At 45.3% G+C, this 19,628-nt stretch overlaps 1 protein-coding gene across 1 annotated transcript in view; it reads left to right on the top strand.

Annotated features, from left to right (window-relative positions):
* Positions 1–1,982: 1,982 nt before the first annotated feature.
* LOC132996503 (prospero homeobox protein 1-like) overlaps positions 1,983–19,628 on the top strand; it is a 33,050-nt gene continuing 15,404 nt past the window's right edge. Inside the window, exons 1-5 of the mRNA XM_061066792.1 lie at positions 1,983–2,206; positions 5,051–5,468; positions 5,610–6,230; positions 6,757–8,010; positions 12,021–12,128. Coding sequence (XP_060922775.1) covers positions 5,118–5,468; positions 5,610–6,230; positions 6,757–8,010; positions 12,021–12,128 — 2,334 coding nt within the window. The 5' untranslated portion in view covers positions 1,983–2,206; positions 5,051–5,117. The remainder of the gene's footprint in view (positions 2,207–5,050; positions 5,469–5,609; positions 6,231–6,756; positions 8,011–12,020; positions 12,129–19,628) is intronic.

Below are 19,628 nucleotides of genomic sequence, written 5' to 3'. Positions count from 1 at the left end.
CCACCACCGCCTATAGGTCGCTCTGGAGTCAGATTCATTTACTTGACTTTTGTTGTTTTTCCTCTAAACGTGCGCGTATTCTCCCTCCTCAAGTTCACGTCAAAGTTACCGAACTACAAAACGGCATCACCCGCGGCACGGTGGCTCCAATGGGGTCACAGCTTTTCGCAGCACATTGTTAAATGGAGGGGGGGGGGCTCTGTGTGTTCGTGGCGAGGGTTCGGCTGCTGCGTCCGTGCCAAACAATTGGAAAGAGATCATTAAACCAACGGGGCCCTGTTTTGGACAAGAGACACACCTCCGTCTCCTCGGGACATTTCTGGGGCTTCGACGTTTTCTCTCTTCTTCTGTAAATCGACCCACACGAGCACTTTGAACAAATAATTGTATAACTTCGTGCAAAACGCCCACGAATTCCGTGCGTAATTGGGTTAAGAGGATGAGCTGCTGCATGAGTGGCTTCCGCCATGCGCGCTCCTGAGCCTGCTCGGGTATTTAATTGTGAGAAAATAATGGAGGAATTTCTGTATTCATTTTTTTCAACGACCTTGTTTAAAAAACCGAATGTTTAAAAAAAAATAGTTTCATCTCAATAAATTAGATTTTTACAGTTTTATTATGAAGATGATTTTTTCCAGACACACGGCGCGTATTGACATTCCTTTACATTAAAAAACACACAGTTAATACCGGCACGTTAACTCACAATTTTGCGCACAACTTTATTTTGCGTAAAATACCCAAAATTCTCACATTTATTCTCTTTATTTCTTGCGTTTATCTGGAGAAGTTATGCGTCGCTGCCGAGTTTTCCCACCTCATTTACAAAAAGAGGCAGAATCTAACAGCCACTGCGTTTTCCTCTGAGTGTGATTTATTCTGATTAACTTCCCTGAAAGATCCTCTGCGCTTAAATGTGTGTGATTTTTGTTTTGTTTTACGCTATCCATCCTGACGCGTCCTCGCCCTGGCTCTTTTTCGACGAGCGGACTCCAGACAGACACGATGGACGGAGGAGACACGACTCCATCATCTTTACGATTTTATTTAATTAGGCCAAACTCCCATAAAAAGCGCAGAGTCTTCCAGGGAAATTGTGGCAAGTGAAACCACACGTTTACACATTTAAGAGACTTAATAAAATCCAATATAGGCCTCTGAGTGTTGTCTGCTAAAATTAGTGGAGGTGAGAATCCTCCTGCAGAAGTGTCCTTGAGCCAAGCACTGACAGCCCCAGAGGTTTTACCTGACTCCTCCTGAGGAGGGGAGAGGAGATCCACCCCCCCACTAGAAATATGTTATTCTATCCTATGAGCAACTTTATGATCGACAAGGAGCTGCGTAAAAACGAACGTTTCCAAGTACGAACACGCGATTACAGCTGCACCAAAAGCCCGAAAATGAATGAAAAAGAAACAGATCAAATTAATTCCATCTCATGTTTATTAAAAGCATTGCGTGCAGTGTCAACATCCCAACATGAACATACAGTAAACAATTCAATAATTTATATAAATGACACAAGTGCATTTGTTGGATTCACCTTTTCTATCTTTAATCTAATATGTTGTGTCAAAAACTGAGATGATTTTAGCATAGAGGAAAGCATTGGATTACATTGGAGGGACAAAAGGAAAGTTAGGTCCTCAAAATATGTAAAGATATTGATACAACAAAGTTTTTTCTCCGTAAATGAGAAAAGTTGTTGAACCTGACATGTCCGCCTGCTCCTCTCTCCTCCTGCTCCCTGTGCGCGCTGCCGTTATCCAGGGGGGGGAGGGGGGGTCGCTCCTTATAAATAAAAATCCAGCGTCTCCGGCTCCTCTTCCTTATTGGTCAGGTGGAACCGTTACCTCACTCCGGGGCCGGTGACGCAGCGTCTTCACGTATCCTTCAAGCGCGCGTCTCCCCCCCGTTCCTTAGCGAGAGCCGAAGAGACGCGGTGCGCTCGATACCACACACTTCCCATCCCGGGAGGAGAGCGGCGCACAAGAGCAACCTCTCTCTCTCTCTCTCTCTCCCTCTCTTTCTCTCTCTCGCTACCTCCCGTACACACGCTCACGCCGGCGCGCACGCACGCCCTTCATACGTCTCCACTTCGCTGTGGTAACATTACGGCATTGATCTCAAACGCCGAGTGCGGATCTGTCTCCTGCGTTTTCTTCGACGGACCGACTTTGGGAAAAACAAGCTCCTCGGGAGAGAAGTACGTATACGAACTTATTGTGTATATCTTGTGCGTGTGTTTGTGTGTGATTTTGGGGTTTTCGGTGCAACTTAACTTCCACTGTTTATTTCCACGCAATCCAGAGGGTTTCTTTTATTTATTTGGCTTCTTGCGCGTCAGCCTCGGAGGGTTTTGGGGCTTCTCGCGGCTCCGCGGGTCCAAAGTGTCCGAGTGGGCTGAGATGTCCGGCAGAAGTTTCTTTTTGACATTATCGGAAGCTTTTGGTTCGCTGTTTGCTGCCGTGCTCCCGCTTTGATTGTGGATTTTTTTGCAAATTCAAAGTCGCACGGATTTGACGCTCCATGTCGTTGTGCCTTTTTAAATGTCCTGGTCCTTGAACGCAGCGATGAGCTCTAATATCACGCAGCTCCTGTTCTGTTTCTCAAATAAATATAATGAAATCTGATGAGGTAAAAATTTCAAAACCTCAAGTAGACATCCTCCAGATATGTCACACACGCCCGTAATCGGTTTTAATTTCCTCTTACAGCTGTTTTGGCTCTTTTCTAGTAAAAGCAAACTTTATTTGCTTTATAATAAAATAATTAACAGCATGTTTAAGTTCAGGTGGACTTTGTCCCGCTGCTGCTTGTTGTCCTCACCGTGGACTAGAATTCTTGTTTGGAGAGGTGACAGCATCTCTTCGTATTTGCCGTGCGTAAAAGTAACAGCTTGTGTTGTCCGCCAGTCTGTGGACAGCGGTGATCTCTGTCCAGAGCTAACTCACACTCAGGAACATGGAGAACTAACGAGGGGGAGATTCCTCTAGCAATTTATTTGGTCTGCTTTATTTAAAGAAGAAGATCCCTTTCAGCAGCAAAGTAAAATGTCTGTAAATTATGACCTTTCAAAAATCACTTTGACCCCGTTTTCCCCTTTTTTATAATTTCAAGCCAGAAGTAATTATATGAGGTGTAAGGAATTTTAGATGAAACCGTCTTGTTCATGGAACAAAGAGAAATTAATTCACCCAGGAGCAACCACAAACTTGCATTGCTTGGAAATGAAAACGTACCTTTTACAGTTATTCATCAGTCACTTCCCATTTCCCCTTCAATTGCAGAGTGAGTTTTTCCTGCTCCTCAAAATTCAGATTAGAACTAAAGTTTCTGTTTTGATGCAGAAACCACACACACACACACACACACACACACACACACACACACACACACAGACACACACATTCTCACATCTCCTTTCATTGCTCACCTCTCACAGAAGCCCACACGAGCATTAACGTGAGAAGATTTGCTTCTGAAACAAAGAACGAAGCAAGTGTAAGATAATACTGTCCGTGCTCAGGGAAAAGACCGTGAGGACTTCTTTTTTTCTTCCTCTCACAGGAAACATTTGCTGTTTTCACACCGCCAGGCCCCCAACTTGACCTCAGACACAAATTTCGAAAACTTTTCAAGCTCTTTGGACCCCCCCTGCCCCCCCACCCCCCCACCCTCTACCAGACCTCTGCCCAGGGTACTGCCAAGAAACCAATAACGCAAACAGTGTGTGTATGCATGCATGGACTGTATGCGAGTGTGTATCTGGGTCACCACCGGCCACTGTGCCGAACACCTCTCGTACACAACGCTGACATTTTCGGAGTTACATTCAAACTAATCCTCCTCGTCCCCTGCTCGGAGAGTATTTCATTTTTAGCCATGGCCCCTGCAGGAACACAACAGGGTCCGCTTTGTCGCCTGTTGTTTGTCGATTGCAAAAGCGTCTCGTTTGTGTCCTTGATTCCCTTTGAGCGTGTGTTTGAGCACGTTTGCGGCTTCTGTCTCCCTTCAAAAGCCGCTTGTCGTGTTACGGTTGCACAACATGTTGTTAACAGTGGACTGGAGGCGGCTCGGCTGCCTGTGAGTGCAGGCGCTGCTCGGCCAAACTGTTTGTTGGAGGCAGCTTGAATTTGTGAAATATTTCCATTGACCTGACCCTGAAATCACTTGCAAAACAGATGCAAACATGTAACGTGAAAAAACGCTGCCGATGTGCATGTGAGCAAATATTGTCCCATTTCCTTTTTGTTTACACTTTTTTAGATGTTCAGGGTTTTGTCTTTGTTAAATGCTGAAAGGGTTTAAATCATCTGTGGATTAAATTCCATTTTGGCATGAGACTTCTGAGTCTTTAAGAAATTAGGTTTTGATAGTTTAGTTTGGTTATCCTTTTGGAAAATGCCTCACTCAATGGAGACACGATTTCCCACCCACAGGACAGTTTTAGCAGCTTTCAGAGAATCAATATATATCCAGTTTTCTGCGTAATAAAATAAAAAGATGCACCGCATGGAAAACTTAAATAGAATTAATTAAAATGTAACTTTTTTTGTTAAAACAAACTACCAAAATTCACTGCTTTTGAGAAAGAGTAAGATAAGGACCTCCATTTTTTTAAAAAAGACGTGAAAAAGCAAAACACAAAAATGAACACAAGGGGATAATCTCTTTTCTTCTTGAGAGTGGAGTGAGAGCCCTCTGACAGTAAGGAAGTCGATTCTTCACAGCTCCTTATAAGATGTAGAAATCAAGGTTACCCCTCGGGGGGGTTAGGAGGAAAAGGGAAATTATTTTTGTTATTACCGGCAGGTGTTACTCCTCTGTGGGAAGATCTCCTTGAACTATTTTTGAGAGGGTGCTGGCTTTTGTATGGTTTTCTGGACAAGTACTGCGCTATGATTAGATTTTCAGATTTTCATGCTCAGTTCCCTTTGCTTTTGTAAGAAGGGTTCTGTCCTGTATTTGTAGTAAATGAAAGAAACTACCACTGTATTTAAATGAAAATAATTTATGTTTGCGTTCATTTTTCCCCGTTGTTGACCAGGTAACTCCTCTCGTCCTGCATGTGTCTGTGAGGACCCCTGGTCATGTCCAGCTAGCTGCCCTGCGTGATGCCTGATCATGACAGCACCACCCTCCTAAGCAGACAGACGAAGCGCCGACGCGTCGACATCGGGGTGAAAAGGACTGTGGGTAGCGTCATATTCACCCGCGCCAGGGACACCCTGTTTGACAGCATGAACCAATCACATGGGCCCGATCAGGACGGAGACTGCTCGCTGGTCAGCCGTAGCCACGGGGGCTCAAGCGGCAATGGAGAGAAGTCGAATGTCTTGAGGAAGTTGCTGAAGAGGACCAACTCGTATGAAGACGCCATAATGCCGTTCCCCGGTGTGACCATCATCTCTCAGCTACTGAAGAACAACATGGGCAAGAATGGAGGGAGTGACTCAGGCTTCCAGGTACAGACACACACATACAGTTGGTCCTGAAACATTAAATCCATTAATCGCCAATTTAGGTCGCCATTGACTGTCTGCAATCCTCATCCATTAAATAATGAATTTAATTTACTAAATCCGTCTTCCTGTCGTCCTTCACAGGGGAGTGGTGCTCTATCCAGTGGTGGCTCGGAGATCCAGGCCGAAGACGCCTGCAGCAACTCCTCCCGCGACCAGGACAGTCCGTCTGACTGCCTCTCTCCCGGGCCTCCTCTTCCCCCTTCCTCTTCCTCCTTCGGGCGACCACTGCCTCCTTCAGGCCTCAACTCCCACGCTCCCTCTCAGACCCTCTCCCTCTCCTCCTTCGACTTGGACCGGCTGTCGGACGAGCACCTTCGCGCCAAACGCGCCCGCGTGGAAAACATCATCCGCGGCATGAGTCACTCGCCCCTGGTCCGGCCCAGCGCCGGCGACCACAACCAAGAAAGCCACCGCCACAATGAGAACAGCAGCAGCAACAGCAACAGCAGCAATGATCACAGAGGGGACGGCAGCAGCCACAACATCAGCAACCACAGCCACATCCGGAGCGACTGTCCCTCTCTCATGAGCTCTCCAGGCTCCCGCGCCGTGGTCGCCGGTGTCGGTGAGGTTTACCGGGAGAATAAGAGAAAGCAGCGGCTGCCGCAGCAGCAGCACAGCTTCACCCAGCTGGTGTGTTCCAGGCAGGAGCAAAGGCAGGAAGAGAGACGGCAGCTCAAACTGCAGCTGGAGGACATGCAGGTTGGTAGCAGGGGACATCGAGAATTGACGTTTGAAACAAAAATGCACATTCTGGTATACAGTATAGATTCTCTTTAAAGAATGTCTGTTAATTAATTTTTTCAAATATCAAGAGATTCAGGGCTTTTTAGTGAGCAACATGTGACATTTGAAAAATACGCAGATACCTGTTTCAGGGTCTAGAAGAAGGCCGACTTTTCAAAGTAGCAGAAATGGAAAAATACACCACATACATATTGAATGTCTACCCAGAGAGTGGCTGTAGAAAATCTGTGCTTTTGTTTCAAAGCCGGGTATTCCTCTCTGTCTTTTTAGCAAAGAACAATTTCTCCCGAGGACACTTCCTCTCCTGACAAATGAGTAAATTCGATGTGTTGTACATGTAACACGGCAGAACAAAAATGGTGTCTGAGGCCGATTGCACCGTTTCTCCTTCATATTCTCACCTGATATTAACTGTAATGGTAACAGGTTATCTTCATTTTTAGGAGACGTCCTCTGTAATATTCTCTATCTTCTCCATTAGAAACAACTACGGCAACTGCAGGAGAAATTCTACCAGATCTATGACTCCGAGACGGAGGAAGAGGAGGAGAATGGGGAAAGTGGAGAGGCGGACCGAGGAGGGGAAAGAGAGGAGGACGGTAACTTGTCCGAGGACAGTATACGCTCCGACGGCTTGGAGGAGAGGCACAGGGACCGGGGGCGGCACAGACACGACGAGCTGTCCGAGCTGGACCCAGGCCTCTTCCTGGACCGGGCCCGAGCCCTCCTTCGAGAACAGGCCATGTTAGATGGAGAAATAGAGGAAGACGTGGACGGCAGGGAGGAGGAGGAGAGGAATGAAGAAAGGGGGATGAAGAGGAGAGGGGCCGCAGCAGGAGGGGGGGGGAGGCGGTTAGCAGAGACGCTGAAGCAGGAGCTGAACTGCGCCGTGTCGCAGGTCGTTGACACCGTTGTCAAGGGCTTCTCTTCGCCCAAGCAGGCCATCAGTCACCACCACGGCTGCCACAGTAGCACCCCAGCAGCACCCTCCTCTTCCTCAAACTCATCCTCTTCCTGTCCTCCGCCTTTCGGGCCTCTCCCTTCCCTCACCCCTCCCTCGCGATTTAGCGGCGGCGCTCTGGCCCTCACCCTCAACGGCGGCGGCAGTCCCACTCCGAACTACCACTCCTCCAACCAGAGGCTGCACTGCTTCGGCGACGTCATTGTCCCGAGCCCGATGGATTCGTTCGGAGGCTTGAGTGGCAGACTGAGTGGCGTGCCGACGCCACACGACCAAACAGAGGCGCTGCCGCTGGTTGTGCGCAAGAGTGGCGGAGGCGGCGGGGGAGAGCACCTCCACCCCTCTCTTCCTCCTCCGCCTCCTCCTCCCCACCATCCCTCTCACCATCCCTCTCTCCATCCCTCTCCGCTCACGGCCTCTCTCGGTTTTAGCCCGCCGTCGTTTCGCCACCCGTTCCCTCTTCCCCTCATGGGTTACCCCTTCCAGAGCCACCTGGGGTCGCACGGGGGCGGCGGTGGCTACCATCCAGGGCCCAAGGACCACCACCGGTCCTCGCCCGACTCCCTGGACATGACCCGGGAAACGATCAGCCTCCGGACCAAAATGGCATCGCTCGGAGGGGGTCATCTCAGTCACCACCACCATCACCACCACCACCACAGGCAGAATTCCCCGAACCAGCACGGGCCAGAGGGTCTGTCCCTGGCTCTCATCAAGTCTGAGTGTGGAGACCTGCAAGACATCGCTGACATCTCGCCCTACTCCGGCAGCACTGTATCCTTTTAACTGTGAGAACTGTGGGGAGGAATTCTTGAATTTTCAAGTGCTTTAAATCTTCAGAATGAATGTGTTGTCCATCTCTGCACAACATAAAGACGAGAATGGCCCTTAGATTCAATCAAGCTGCACCAAATTTCAATCCATTCACAGATATCAGTTCCCTAAATGTCAAAGTTTTCCATCAAGATCCACAAATTATTAATCCTGTTACTATCCGTCAAACTCACGCAGACAAAATCATAAGTACGGACGTTTGACAACTACAGTGAGCATGACAAAAATACCATTCTATCTATTTTGCTACTACACACGTGTCACACATAGACGTCTTCTGCGGCAGTCCTCACAGAGAGTCTTAAACACACCAATTCATCTGCATTAATTGGTTCCTGGTCTAACCCTCTTGTTTCCCCTTTGCCGAGTGGGGAAGATGAAAAGGGACGCGCAGGGTCTTGCAAGAGGGGGAAGATTAAACGGGTCTCGCACTGCTCTCTCTCTCTTGAGCTCTTTTAAGTCTGTGCAGCAGGTTGTGGTGTTTAAAGGTGCTGAGAAAGGCAGATGAGCTGCCTCTTCAACACACACACACACACACACACACACACACACTGTTCCCACAGTCTGGGACACTTGTGCCGTTTGGTTCCCTTTCATCACAAAGACTTTGTACATAAATGCTCAAAGCAAATCATATTTCACTTTGTCTGTGCACGTGTGTGTGTGTGTGTGTCTGTGTGTGTGTGTGTGTGTGTGTGTGGGTGTGTGTGTGTGCGTGTGGGTGTGGGGTAGGACCTTGTACATAGGAGCTCAAAGCTAATCATATTTCAAAGAGCGCAGCAGACGGACAGGTGAACGCTTGGGCCTCATTGATGGGAGCGTCTAAATGTGTGTTTCAGCGTGGTGGTGTGTGTGTGTGTGTTTGTGGGCACACATAAGGAGAAGTGTGATATCCAAAACGCACACGTTGGTTTCCTCTTTACAGTTTTTAGCTCGCCATCTCCCACCCCCTTGTCGAAACTTGCTTTCATTCGCTGGCCTTCGCTCTCGGTTGCTCGGCAGATGTGCGCGTGTTGTTTGCTTCCTTTCGTAACGCGCACGTGGAAACACACACACACACACACACACACACACACACACACACACACACACACACACACACACACACACCCCTTCATGGCGCATGCATGAGGACAGGTGTTTGCAGGTAGCTGTTTATCTTTTTTCATTTCTAACCTTTCATATGGAGAGGGCTTCTCCCGGCCACTGCCCACGTACACGCTCTGCACACGAACAGGCGCTGGTGTGTGTGTGTGTGTGTTTCGCATGTACACACACACACACAGACACACACGTACACGTTTGAAGAACAAAGTGAAAAGAAAAAATAAGACTTTGAACTTGACAAATAGGAACTCCTCACACCGATCACAGAGGATTTGATCACAGTGTCGTCTTCAAAGCCAATTTAGATGTTGCTTTAATTTAAAAAATAAATATTTGACACGTCTATTGATCCCGCTGAGCCGTTTCATTCCAAAATGCTTCCCCATTCATTTGGAGTAAAAAAAAAACAACTTGGACATTAATATTTCAATAGGTACCGGCCACCCTTCAACCCTGCCTTTTTATTTTGCAGGTAAAAATGTTTTTACAGTCATTTTAATGCCAGCACTGCTTCAAAAAGAGTTCATTCACCCAATTTAGTTTTTTGTATTTCTAGGGAACATCTGAATGAAGTAGAATTCTTTTAGTCTTGTGAGGATCGGTTTAATTAATCAATTCATTGGATGAACAGGAAATTAAAACACAAGATTGAAAGAAAATACTAAAAGAATTTTGTGGCTGCAGCTTCTAAAACGTGAGCTAAAATATTAATTAAAAATTAATTGCTTTACACAGGACAAAAAGATTAATTGATGATTGAAAATTGGATTTGTGACCAGCACACGTCAACATTTGTAATCACCCAGTAGCACCTACTGAACTATCCGAGTTTAGTGGAAAATAAACCATGTCAAGTTATACAAATACAAATATTCCCATTGCCGACTGAACTTGAATTTAATGTTTTAAAAGTGCTCGGATTTCCTGAGTTTACTTGTGTTTTAAATGTAAATGAAAACATCCCAGAGTTTTATTTATCTTCTCCAAAAGTCCAAAACGTTTCATATAGACTGCCTTTTGCTGTTCTCGGTTGCGCTCTAGTTTAACAAGCGCATTCTTGTTTGATTTACATGGTCGGAATAAATGGTGATGGCACCGTCCGACGATTCAAGGCTTCAAGGAACCCGGCGGTTCGGTTAAGGTGTTTTGCAGCGATCGTATTTCACCTGAAAGTCGCACAAACACCACAAAAACAGAACACACACGCGCTCCGTCTCTCAGGTCCGTGTATCTTTAATCCTCACCACAGAGCTGAGCAGATGTCCCCCTTTTATTTATTAATTTACGCCCCCCCTCTCCTCGCTCTCGTCTCCTTCTCTCAGACACACACACACACACCTGGCAGCAAGGTCAAGTTACAGCTGATACAGTGAGCGCTGCACAAAACACACAACACACACACACACACACACACACACAGATGTGTATCGAGAAGAACCCACACAGCATTAGGAGGGGAGGAGGGGGGGGGACGGGGGGGAGACAAACATCATTTCATTTATTCACTGAGTCACGTTAGCTCCTGCCACACACACACACACTGGTATTTTATTCATTATGATTCTGCTTCACACTGTTGACTCTGAGTCCTGTGTGTGTGTGTGTGTGCTTCAGTATATGTGTGTGTGTGTGTGTGTGTGTGTGTGTGTGGGTTCGTTTCCATATAAAACACAGGTTGGTATGAATGTTAACCAGGCGATGGTGTTGTTGTCTGATGACCTGGCGTAGCCGCCGCTCGATGAATGATGCACACACAGCTCGACGCTCTTCAGTCATCGAGGCCGAGTGTGCGGCGCGGTGGTGCCACGGCCGTTTCCAACGTTCGGTTACTTCTCATGGCGTCGTAGCTGAGTTTAAAAAAAACTAACATCACTACTGGTAACTGGGGATTACAACCAATAAGGGCTCGAGTTGCTCTTTCTGGCTGTTAGAAAACAATTATTATGACGAAAAATGCCAAACTAAAATCTCTCCTCTGCTTCCCGTCCGGACGCTGCTCCATCTCGCTTCTTCTTTACACTTTATTAACTTTCTTTCTCTCCCTCCTTTACCGATTGCTGATGATGCGACTCTCCCTCTTTCCTTGTCCCTTTTTCCAGCCATATAGGGCCCCTGGGGTTTGTGTGTGTTGTGTGTGTGTGTGTGTGTGTGTAATTGTCTGTGTGCTAATTGACCTTGCAGGGGGTTCCATTGATTGCCTCATCTTCTCTGATAGATTATAGGGCTGTTAATGTGGTGGGGAAATGGCAGCGTGGTGGGCCACAGCTGTTGTCACACACACACACACACACGTTGCACATACACACATTCACTTTGGTGGACCTGCAACCAGGGCCTCCACAATTATTATTTTCCTTGTTGAGACAATGGGATTGACATTGGGGCCGTGGAGTCGGCGAGGTGCAGGAGTGACGTTGGGATTTGATCCAAACCCAGCAGGTGCTTGTGTTTGCTTGTTTTGCTCGAGGTGTAAAACGGCGCCGATCGCCCGACCTTGGTCCCGACTATTGTCCGTCTGAATCGCTGTGTTGAATGGCGCTGTTGATTACAGGTGGTCAGTGGTCCCAGTGACCTGCTGCAAACGTGTTTTTCTCGGAACTTTGCAATATTTAAATAGAAAAGACTCAATTCAACTCCATCACTGATCATCTTTCAATCTCTTATACTTCTTTTTGCGCTGGATACTACAGATTCAAGTTTAAAAATTTAAAAACAGGATGCTTATTACACCCAGAGGATAAACGGTACCTACGGGCCTTTTTTTGGGAGCCACTCTCTCATTCACACAATGTTTTTGATGATTTGTTGCTACTTGCTCGTTGGCTCCTTAACACGTCTCTCAGATCCAAGAGGGTTTGTCTCCCAACCACCTGAAGAAAGCCAAGCTGATGTTCTTCTACGCCCGCTACCCCTCCTCCAACATGCTCAAAATTTTCTTCTCCGACGTCAAGGTAAGACCTTGCCCTCCTCTTTTCTTCCTCGCACCTTTCTTCTTCTCCTTTATGAATCTCTTATCCCTCATAATTCCCATCTAATTACAAATTTTCCCTTTTTCATAACAAGTCGCTCCTTTGTGCCTTTTTTTCTACCTGACTCTTTATTTTGACCCTGAATTGATTGTGTTTATTTCTCATCAGATTGTTGGTGATAAAGAGATTATTTAATTTTTTTAACAGCAGGTTCAAAACAGTGAAAGACAGTTTAAACTTGATAAATGCCGTGCTATCACACACACTCACAAAGACACACACAATCTCACAATGAACCAAAAAGCAAGAAATGTATGAACACACAAGGTTTTATAATGCAAAAGCGTGAAAAGAATGAAACTTAACCACCTTACTACATTTTTGTTAAATAGACACGCATGTTGGAAATAGATGCTTAAAAAATTAGATAAAAAAAAGACATTGCATTGTGAGTTCGCCTTGTCGAGATTAAATCCCCGGTGTGTGTGTGTACAAGCGGATATAAGACAGAGCAGGAAAAAGTGACTCCTGCCATGAGGAGCGATACGATAAAGCCACGCGAGCTCCGTCAGTCCGATGGGAATTCAAAGGCATCATAAGAATCAGAAACTCAAAAATCACATAGTGACAGATGGTGCAGATGAACTGTTGTGTACAGATGCGAGTCTTTGTGTGAGGCCTTTGGTTTCTAGGTTCGGTTACGATTTGGCCTTTATTTGATATGATTCCACTGTATGACACTTGTGTGTTTGTGAGTATTTCTGATAATATTCAGTTATTTTGCTTTCGTGTATTATTCCGTTACTCAGCATGTGTGTGTGTGTGAGAGAGAAAGGGAGAGAGAGAGGGTGAGAGACAGAGAGAGAAAGCGCAGATGGGTGCCCCAGTCTGTCACGTCTTTGTGGCATAATTAGAGATTCTGGCCTTAATCGGCCTGCGGTTGGAAAGGGGGGTTAATAGCGCCCACTTTCCCTCTCACACACACACTGTAACCCCCCCACCACAACACACACACACACACACACAGACCATTACCTCGTTTTCACCCAAAACACACTTTCACTGTCACTCGCTAACAGATGAAAAACTGTTTAGACACAGAAAAAGGACGAATAATCTCACTGTAAGTGTTCACAGATGACAGGATGCACAAGTTCAAAATAATAAGGAAAGAAATATGAATGCAAAAAGCCAAGAAAGTGACTAAAATCATTACGATAAAGAAATACAGGAAGTAAAGGAAGTAAGACGGGAGGCCGGCGACGACGCAAAGTGCGTGCATGCGTGCGATTGGGTGTTTGGAGAAAATGATGGAGAGAATGTGGGGAGGGGAGGACAAACAAATGAAAGGGATGACAACAGAACAACAGCTTTAAAACAAAGGCGCTGATTGTTTTGTGTTTACAGGCTGCTATGTGTTTTGTAAAGGAGCATACGGCTCCTCGACGGATTCAGGACACTGTATTCAAATGAGCAGCCCCACACACACACACACACACACACACACACACACACACTCACACACACACTCACACACACACCAGCTGCCCTTTGGCTCATGTCTGTGGTGATCACTTCCTCATGGCAGTGCCACATCCTCATCGGGTGCCATGGCAACAAGGGTCGCTGGGACACCGGGTTGCTAGGCAAACACAAGGTTGCTAAGCCTACCTGCTCCCAGTGCATGCAAGTCCGATTTGTCATTAACTCAGAGTGAATGAGGTGATGAGACGGGTGTTATAGTATCCAGTTATACCATCTTTAATCTTATCGGGACGCTGAAAGTGGAAAATGAACCAAACTCTGAAATGTTTAAAACTTTTAAACTTCTTTTTTAAAGCTAAAGTAAAATAAATATAAAAATCCAATTTTCTGTAAGTTTTTCGTACATAAAACACACATTATCTGCACACTACACATCAATGACTAAGAAGAGGCTTTTAAAGTGACATTTCAGGTGCTCTTTATCCCTGAAGGATTTTGACTTCACTTTGACAGCAATGAATGTGCTGAATAAAAACAATAGATGTTTTTTCACGGATGTACAATCTTCACTTCTCCTCAAAATCTAAGGAGAAAAGAGTTTGTAAATGAAAAGAATTCCGAATTTACTGAGATTTATTATGAGATTTAACACGATTGTCTATCCCAAAACGTCCTCTATTTTGAAAAGCCTAGTTAACCTTGAGGTATGGGGGAAAGAAAAAGGAAAACAGTTTTAAACTGTCATGTGCTGACATTGATAATTTTCCTTAATCAGCTTACACCCAGTCTAAATCATGGTTCCTATTATCTGAGTAAATATGCTTAATATTTACGTGGCCAAATACGCTGCTGCTTCGGGTTTAATTTGAAAAAAAAGGACAAATTAGGACTAATGAGTTAATACATGTAGGCTTGTGGAGATTGATATTGGCTTTTAAAATTAATCTAGTCTCCAATCTGTGGCTTTATATCCAAACTGATATTCAATTAATCTCTTCATCTCCACAAACATGGATTTAGATTAGGAGATGTTTGCGGTGCTTTGGTCCGACACTTCGCTCGGCAGATGGACGGCGCTGCTGCGAAACGGGAAGTGGGATTTAAAGGAATGAAAACCGCTTTTCTATTGGAATTTATTGCCTGAGGTTTGAAAGATTGCATCACAGCCTGTAGACAAAGAAAATCAGGTCTTGATTTGATGGCAAGCGGTCTTTGCATAGGCAATAATTAGTTTAAAAGTTAGGACACAACTTCCTGTGAATCCGGCCGGCGTGTATCTGATTCGATAAAAAGGCGTCTGTACAATGTGCTGCCTTTTTCTTTTCTTTTCTTTCTAATTATTTCAAATTTGATCACAAAGGAGTACATGTGGTCAAAGCGAGGTAATGACAGGTCGTGAGTACAAAATACTTAAAAGTATGAGACCTATGATAATAAATGAATACCCTTAATAGCCAAAACTACAACTGTTAGTTTTTCTGTCCTCAGTTTACATTTCAAGTCCACTGGTCCCTACCAAAGTACTTTTGAGTACATTTTGCATTATTCTGGAATATTTCCAGATGCGTGAGAAAAACACATTTGACATTCGTCAGTGGGAGCAATTATGTTTTGATTTTGTAATTTCATAAAACACAATGTGTCTCGCATTTAGCATCTAGCTTTATCCTTAAAGAAACTGATGGCTTCTTGTTATTCATGCTCATGCAAATACTGGGGTACAGTCCAATTTAGTTTTTAATTGAGTCATAATCCCAGTTAATCCATCATATTTATATGTGGGAGGAACCCTTCCAGACATTATTTTGCTTAATAAAAAAATGAATCACGGATAATCCCATTTGTGATGAACAATGCTGTTCTTTTCAAGGCTCTGGGGGCGTATGTGTGTATGTGTGTGTGTGTGTGTGTGTGTGTGTGTGTGTGTGTGTGTGTGTGTGATTGTGTGTGTCGAGCGAGCACCCTGTTGCTGTCTGTCTGTGTATGTGTGTGTCCTGTTTCATTGTCCCATTGCATTCATTACCCTCATCATTACCATATTTACAAAAATCCGGGTCAATGTCTCTTTTTCTACTTCTCTCCCTCTCCCTTTCTCTCTCTCTCTCACCCTACTCTCTTACTCCCCTTCCCCCGCTCCTCCCTCCATCCTCTCCCCCCCCCTCCTTCCCAGGGAACAATAAGTAGCATGTGTTAGGAGGATCAGGCAGATTCACTGTAAGGGAATTAGGGCCCTGAATGGCTTCCCTTAATTGGACTTGAATGGACTTTGTCTCTGGGAAACTGGTTCTTAAAGATGAGCCTCTTACGCACAATGTCCGCCTCGCTCCGTGTGGGAAGTGGGTTGAGCTGACAACTGTTTTAGGCACAGATGAGCAAGCACGCACACACACACACACACAAACACACACACACACAACGGATCCTAATTGCACAGTGAAAGCTCTTGCCTTCTGACCAGACAATCATATATGTGAGCATGAGACGCTGAGGTCACCGCTGTCTCGTCTTGAGAGAGTCAGTGGGAGTAATTAAGACCGCGTAAAGACTGAAGGAGTTCGGATTAATTAGACACTCGCTGGCTCACACACACACACACACACACACACACACACACACACACACACACACACACACACACACACACACACACACACACACACACACACACACACACACACACACACACACACACACACACACACACACACACACACACACACACGCACAAACAGGCTCCCATCGGAGAGTTACTGTACACTCTCGTTAACACACACACACTCATAACAGTGACACAGTTATCTGCGAGAGCCCGTGACGACTCGCCTTGAGAGGCTGGGAGGACGACTCCACGCCGCCGTCTCAGCTGGAATCAATTAGCGTCCTGCCCGCCTCTCGCCCGCCTTGTCAATTAGAGTTACACAGCCAATTTGGCAACGTCAGGATCGGAAGCAGCAGCAGCTAGTCTGCCGATGCGAGTGCAACTGAACTTGAGTAATTACCACCTTTAAGTGTTTTCTGGAGATGAGAACCATCAAGAAGGAATGCTTCCGCCTGCATGAGTCGAGCCGGCTGCTGAGGCGCAGCGGGCACTGATGTGAGATCAGAGACGGGAAGCATTAAAACGTCTGCCTTCAAACGGAAACTGATTAAAACGTGGCTTTCTCCGTTGTTTAGCATCTTAAATTAAGCGCACCTTCTCTTTCTTTTGTAATCTTGATTAGGTGTTTGAAATTTACCTGCAATTTAACTCCAAACAAATCAAGAAATACAGTTAAACATTGATTTATTTGACACCTTATTGTATACATGGTAGGACAAAGTTGTGGAGAGGCTTCTCGGCATCCGAGATCAAAAGTTAGTTCTTTACATTTCTACAGATTTTACAAGCTCTGTCAGTGATTTACTCCTCCCTCTGTCTCTGTCATTTCTGCCGCGAATCAAACCAAACTCGAGTGCTCCCCTCCTTCTCTTCCAGCTCTCCATACATTCTGTCACAGCCATACTGACAATATATGATAACCTACAATTTTATTTTATTTTCATGTCAAGCCAAATATTTGTCTGTCCCTCACGCAAACAAATACACAAACCTAAATGCTAAATCTGTGGTTTTGTACACCAGGCCTGACACTGCCTGATGAATTTCTCTTTCCCTTTCTGTCACACACACACAAGCAGAAAAATCAACTCTGCTGAAGTGTGTACTGTCGAGTGAGGCAGAAATGCCCTAAAACATAATTCAAATAAAAGTTACCACAGCAGCTATTCGTCCCACATCCACGGGAAACCTTCATAGTTCGAGCCCAGTGATTTGTGTTGATTGTGCACATTTCGCCCCTGTCCTCTAAATTGTGCCGAGCTACAACGAATCAGGTTAAAGTGGTGGGCAGATTCTTAAAGGATGTGTGCGTTTGCCCTTCCAACATGGCCTGGGGGCCGGGTGCGCGGGGGTTGACAACACCCGCCATCAAGGGGAAGGAGAGGGGAGTTGGGCCACCATGACACTTTCTCTGACACTCTCTCTTTTCCCCTTTTCGCTGTAAACAGAAAATGGCATTCCTCTAACTCAGCGTTTTGCCCCCCCACCACCACCACCCACCACCCACCTCCATTCTCTGTCTGTCTTTTGTCTCTCGCCTCTCTTGTGTTTTTTTCGGGGACGGCTGTGCTGATTGTGATGAGCTGGATGGGACAGCGGGCGGGTGGCAGGGCAGGTGGCGGGATGGTTGGGTGTATGCATGTGTGTGAGTATTCCCCAGTTCTGTCTACGAGTAAAGTGTATACAGAAAGACCTAAAAGACATCAGACTAGGATTTAATTTCTGTGCAGACTATCGAGTGAAGCAAGGTCAAGCGTGCAGCGACTTTGACCCAGTGGTCAGGGATAGTACTGCAACATTTCCCCACAGACTCCCATTAAAACCTCTTCTCTCGTTTGCCGTTGAGCACCCTTTAGTCTGAATAGAAAAAGCATCCGAGGGCCCAAGGGTGGGTTTGTCTCAAAACGAGGATGATCTGCTCATAGATTTGTTTCCTCTCCAGAGATGCATTCTATATTACTCCTTGGCAAATTCACCATTACAACAGCAATCAGCCCCAGAGAAAGACGAGATAAGGGAGCCTCCTTTTCTCCTGCAACTAAAACTAGTAAAAGTGGATTTTAACTGGCTCTAGTTACACTTGACCCATGATCTTTGACATAGAGCCCATTGTATATATAAATTGGTAGAAAAGACAGTTTTAAACAAATTTAATAAAATTGTCCAGTGGTAAATTCATGTTTCTTCATGCTATGTAATGAGTATTTTTCTGTCACTTAACTATCAGACTAATTAGCTCCTAGTATCAGGTCTAATCTCAGCATTAAGGGGTGAGGAAAAGAGGTCAGGGTCACTAATGGTGTCATGGGTCACACTATGCAAATGGAAACTAGGTAGCTACGTGAGCGATGCTGCTCTGATGGCCGGCGACGCTTCTGGGAATTCATCCGTGAACTAGATTCATGCAGATAGAAATAAACATACCATTTTTTTTTTTTAAACGATCCTGCCTTACATCACCCTTTCCCCTTTTCGGAATTGTATTAGTGTACATATTATTTATTGGATTTAGTTTTTCGTTACTTTGTGTACGTGTGTTGTTTGCGTGTCTGGTGGCCTTTTGCAAATCGACAGATGACATCGTCTTATGCGTGCGTCTAGCTGTGTGTGTTTGTGTTTTAATTGCTGAGTTATCACAATCCTTTCGTGCAACTCTTTTTGTGGGTCAAAGCACCCCCCCACCACCACCACAGACACACACACACACACTTTCCCCTCTTCACCCCGAGCTTTGTAAAAACCAACTCTCTTTCCCTCTGCTGCACACACACACCCACCCCAAATTATGCTCCATTATGTCACCCCTCTGACCGCTCCTGAAAAAATATCTCTTTCCCTCGCCGTCATCCTCTGCTATTCTCTCTCTCTCTCTCGCTGCATTCCTTTTTCCATGCTGCCTCGCTCCATTCATCTCTATCTCCCTCTGTCTCCCCCTCTCTTTCTCCCCATCTCTCTCGCTCATCCCTTGTTCCTGTGAGACAATGTCTTGTAACAATACCGAGCTTAATCTCCGTGTCAAAGCCGTTTTTCCCCTTCACTGAACACACACATACACACACACACACACACACACAGACACACTTTCACTGGGCCGCCCGTCGCTGTACATTTTTTTCTCTCTATGTTTTGTTTCTTTGGAAGAGGGTGAAAGAGACACACATACACATACACACAAAACTATTATGAAACCCTTTAAAAGGTTTATTTAAATATATTGACATTTTCTAGGTACATATTAATGAATTTATTTTTACTTTCATTCATCTTGTTGTTATTTGACACTGTCCATTAATGTATGTTGTATTTAGATGTTCAATAGAAATTGTTTGGACTATAACATGTTTCAGGTGACTTATAATTAAACATTTGAGCTCAAATATTCTATTATGTAGAAGTTT

Source organism: Limanda limanda, chromosome 23 (assembly GCF_963576545.1).
Source record: "Limanda limanda chromosome 23, fLimLim1.1, whole genome shotgun sequence".
Taxonomy (NCBI): domain Eukaryota; kingdom Metazoa; phylum Chordata; class Actinopteri; order Pleuronectiformes; family Pleuronectidae; genus Limanda; species Limanda limanda.
Note: the sequence above shows the minus strand (reverse complement) of the source record. Positions and strands in the feature narration are given on the sequence as shown.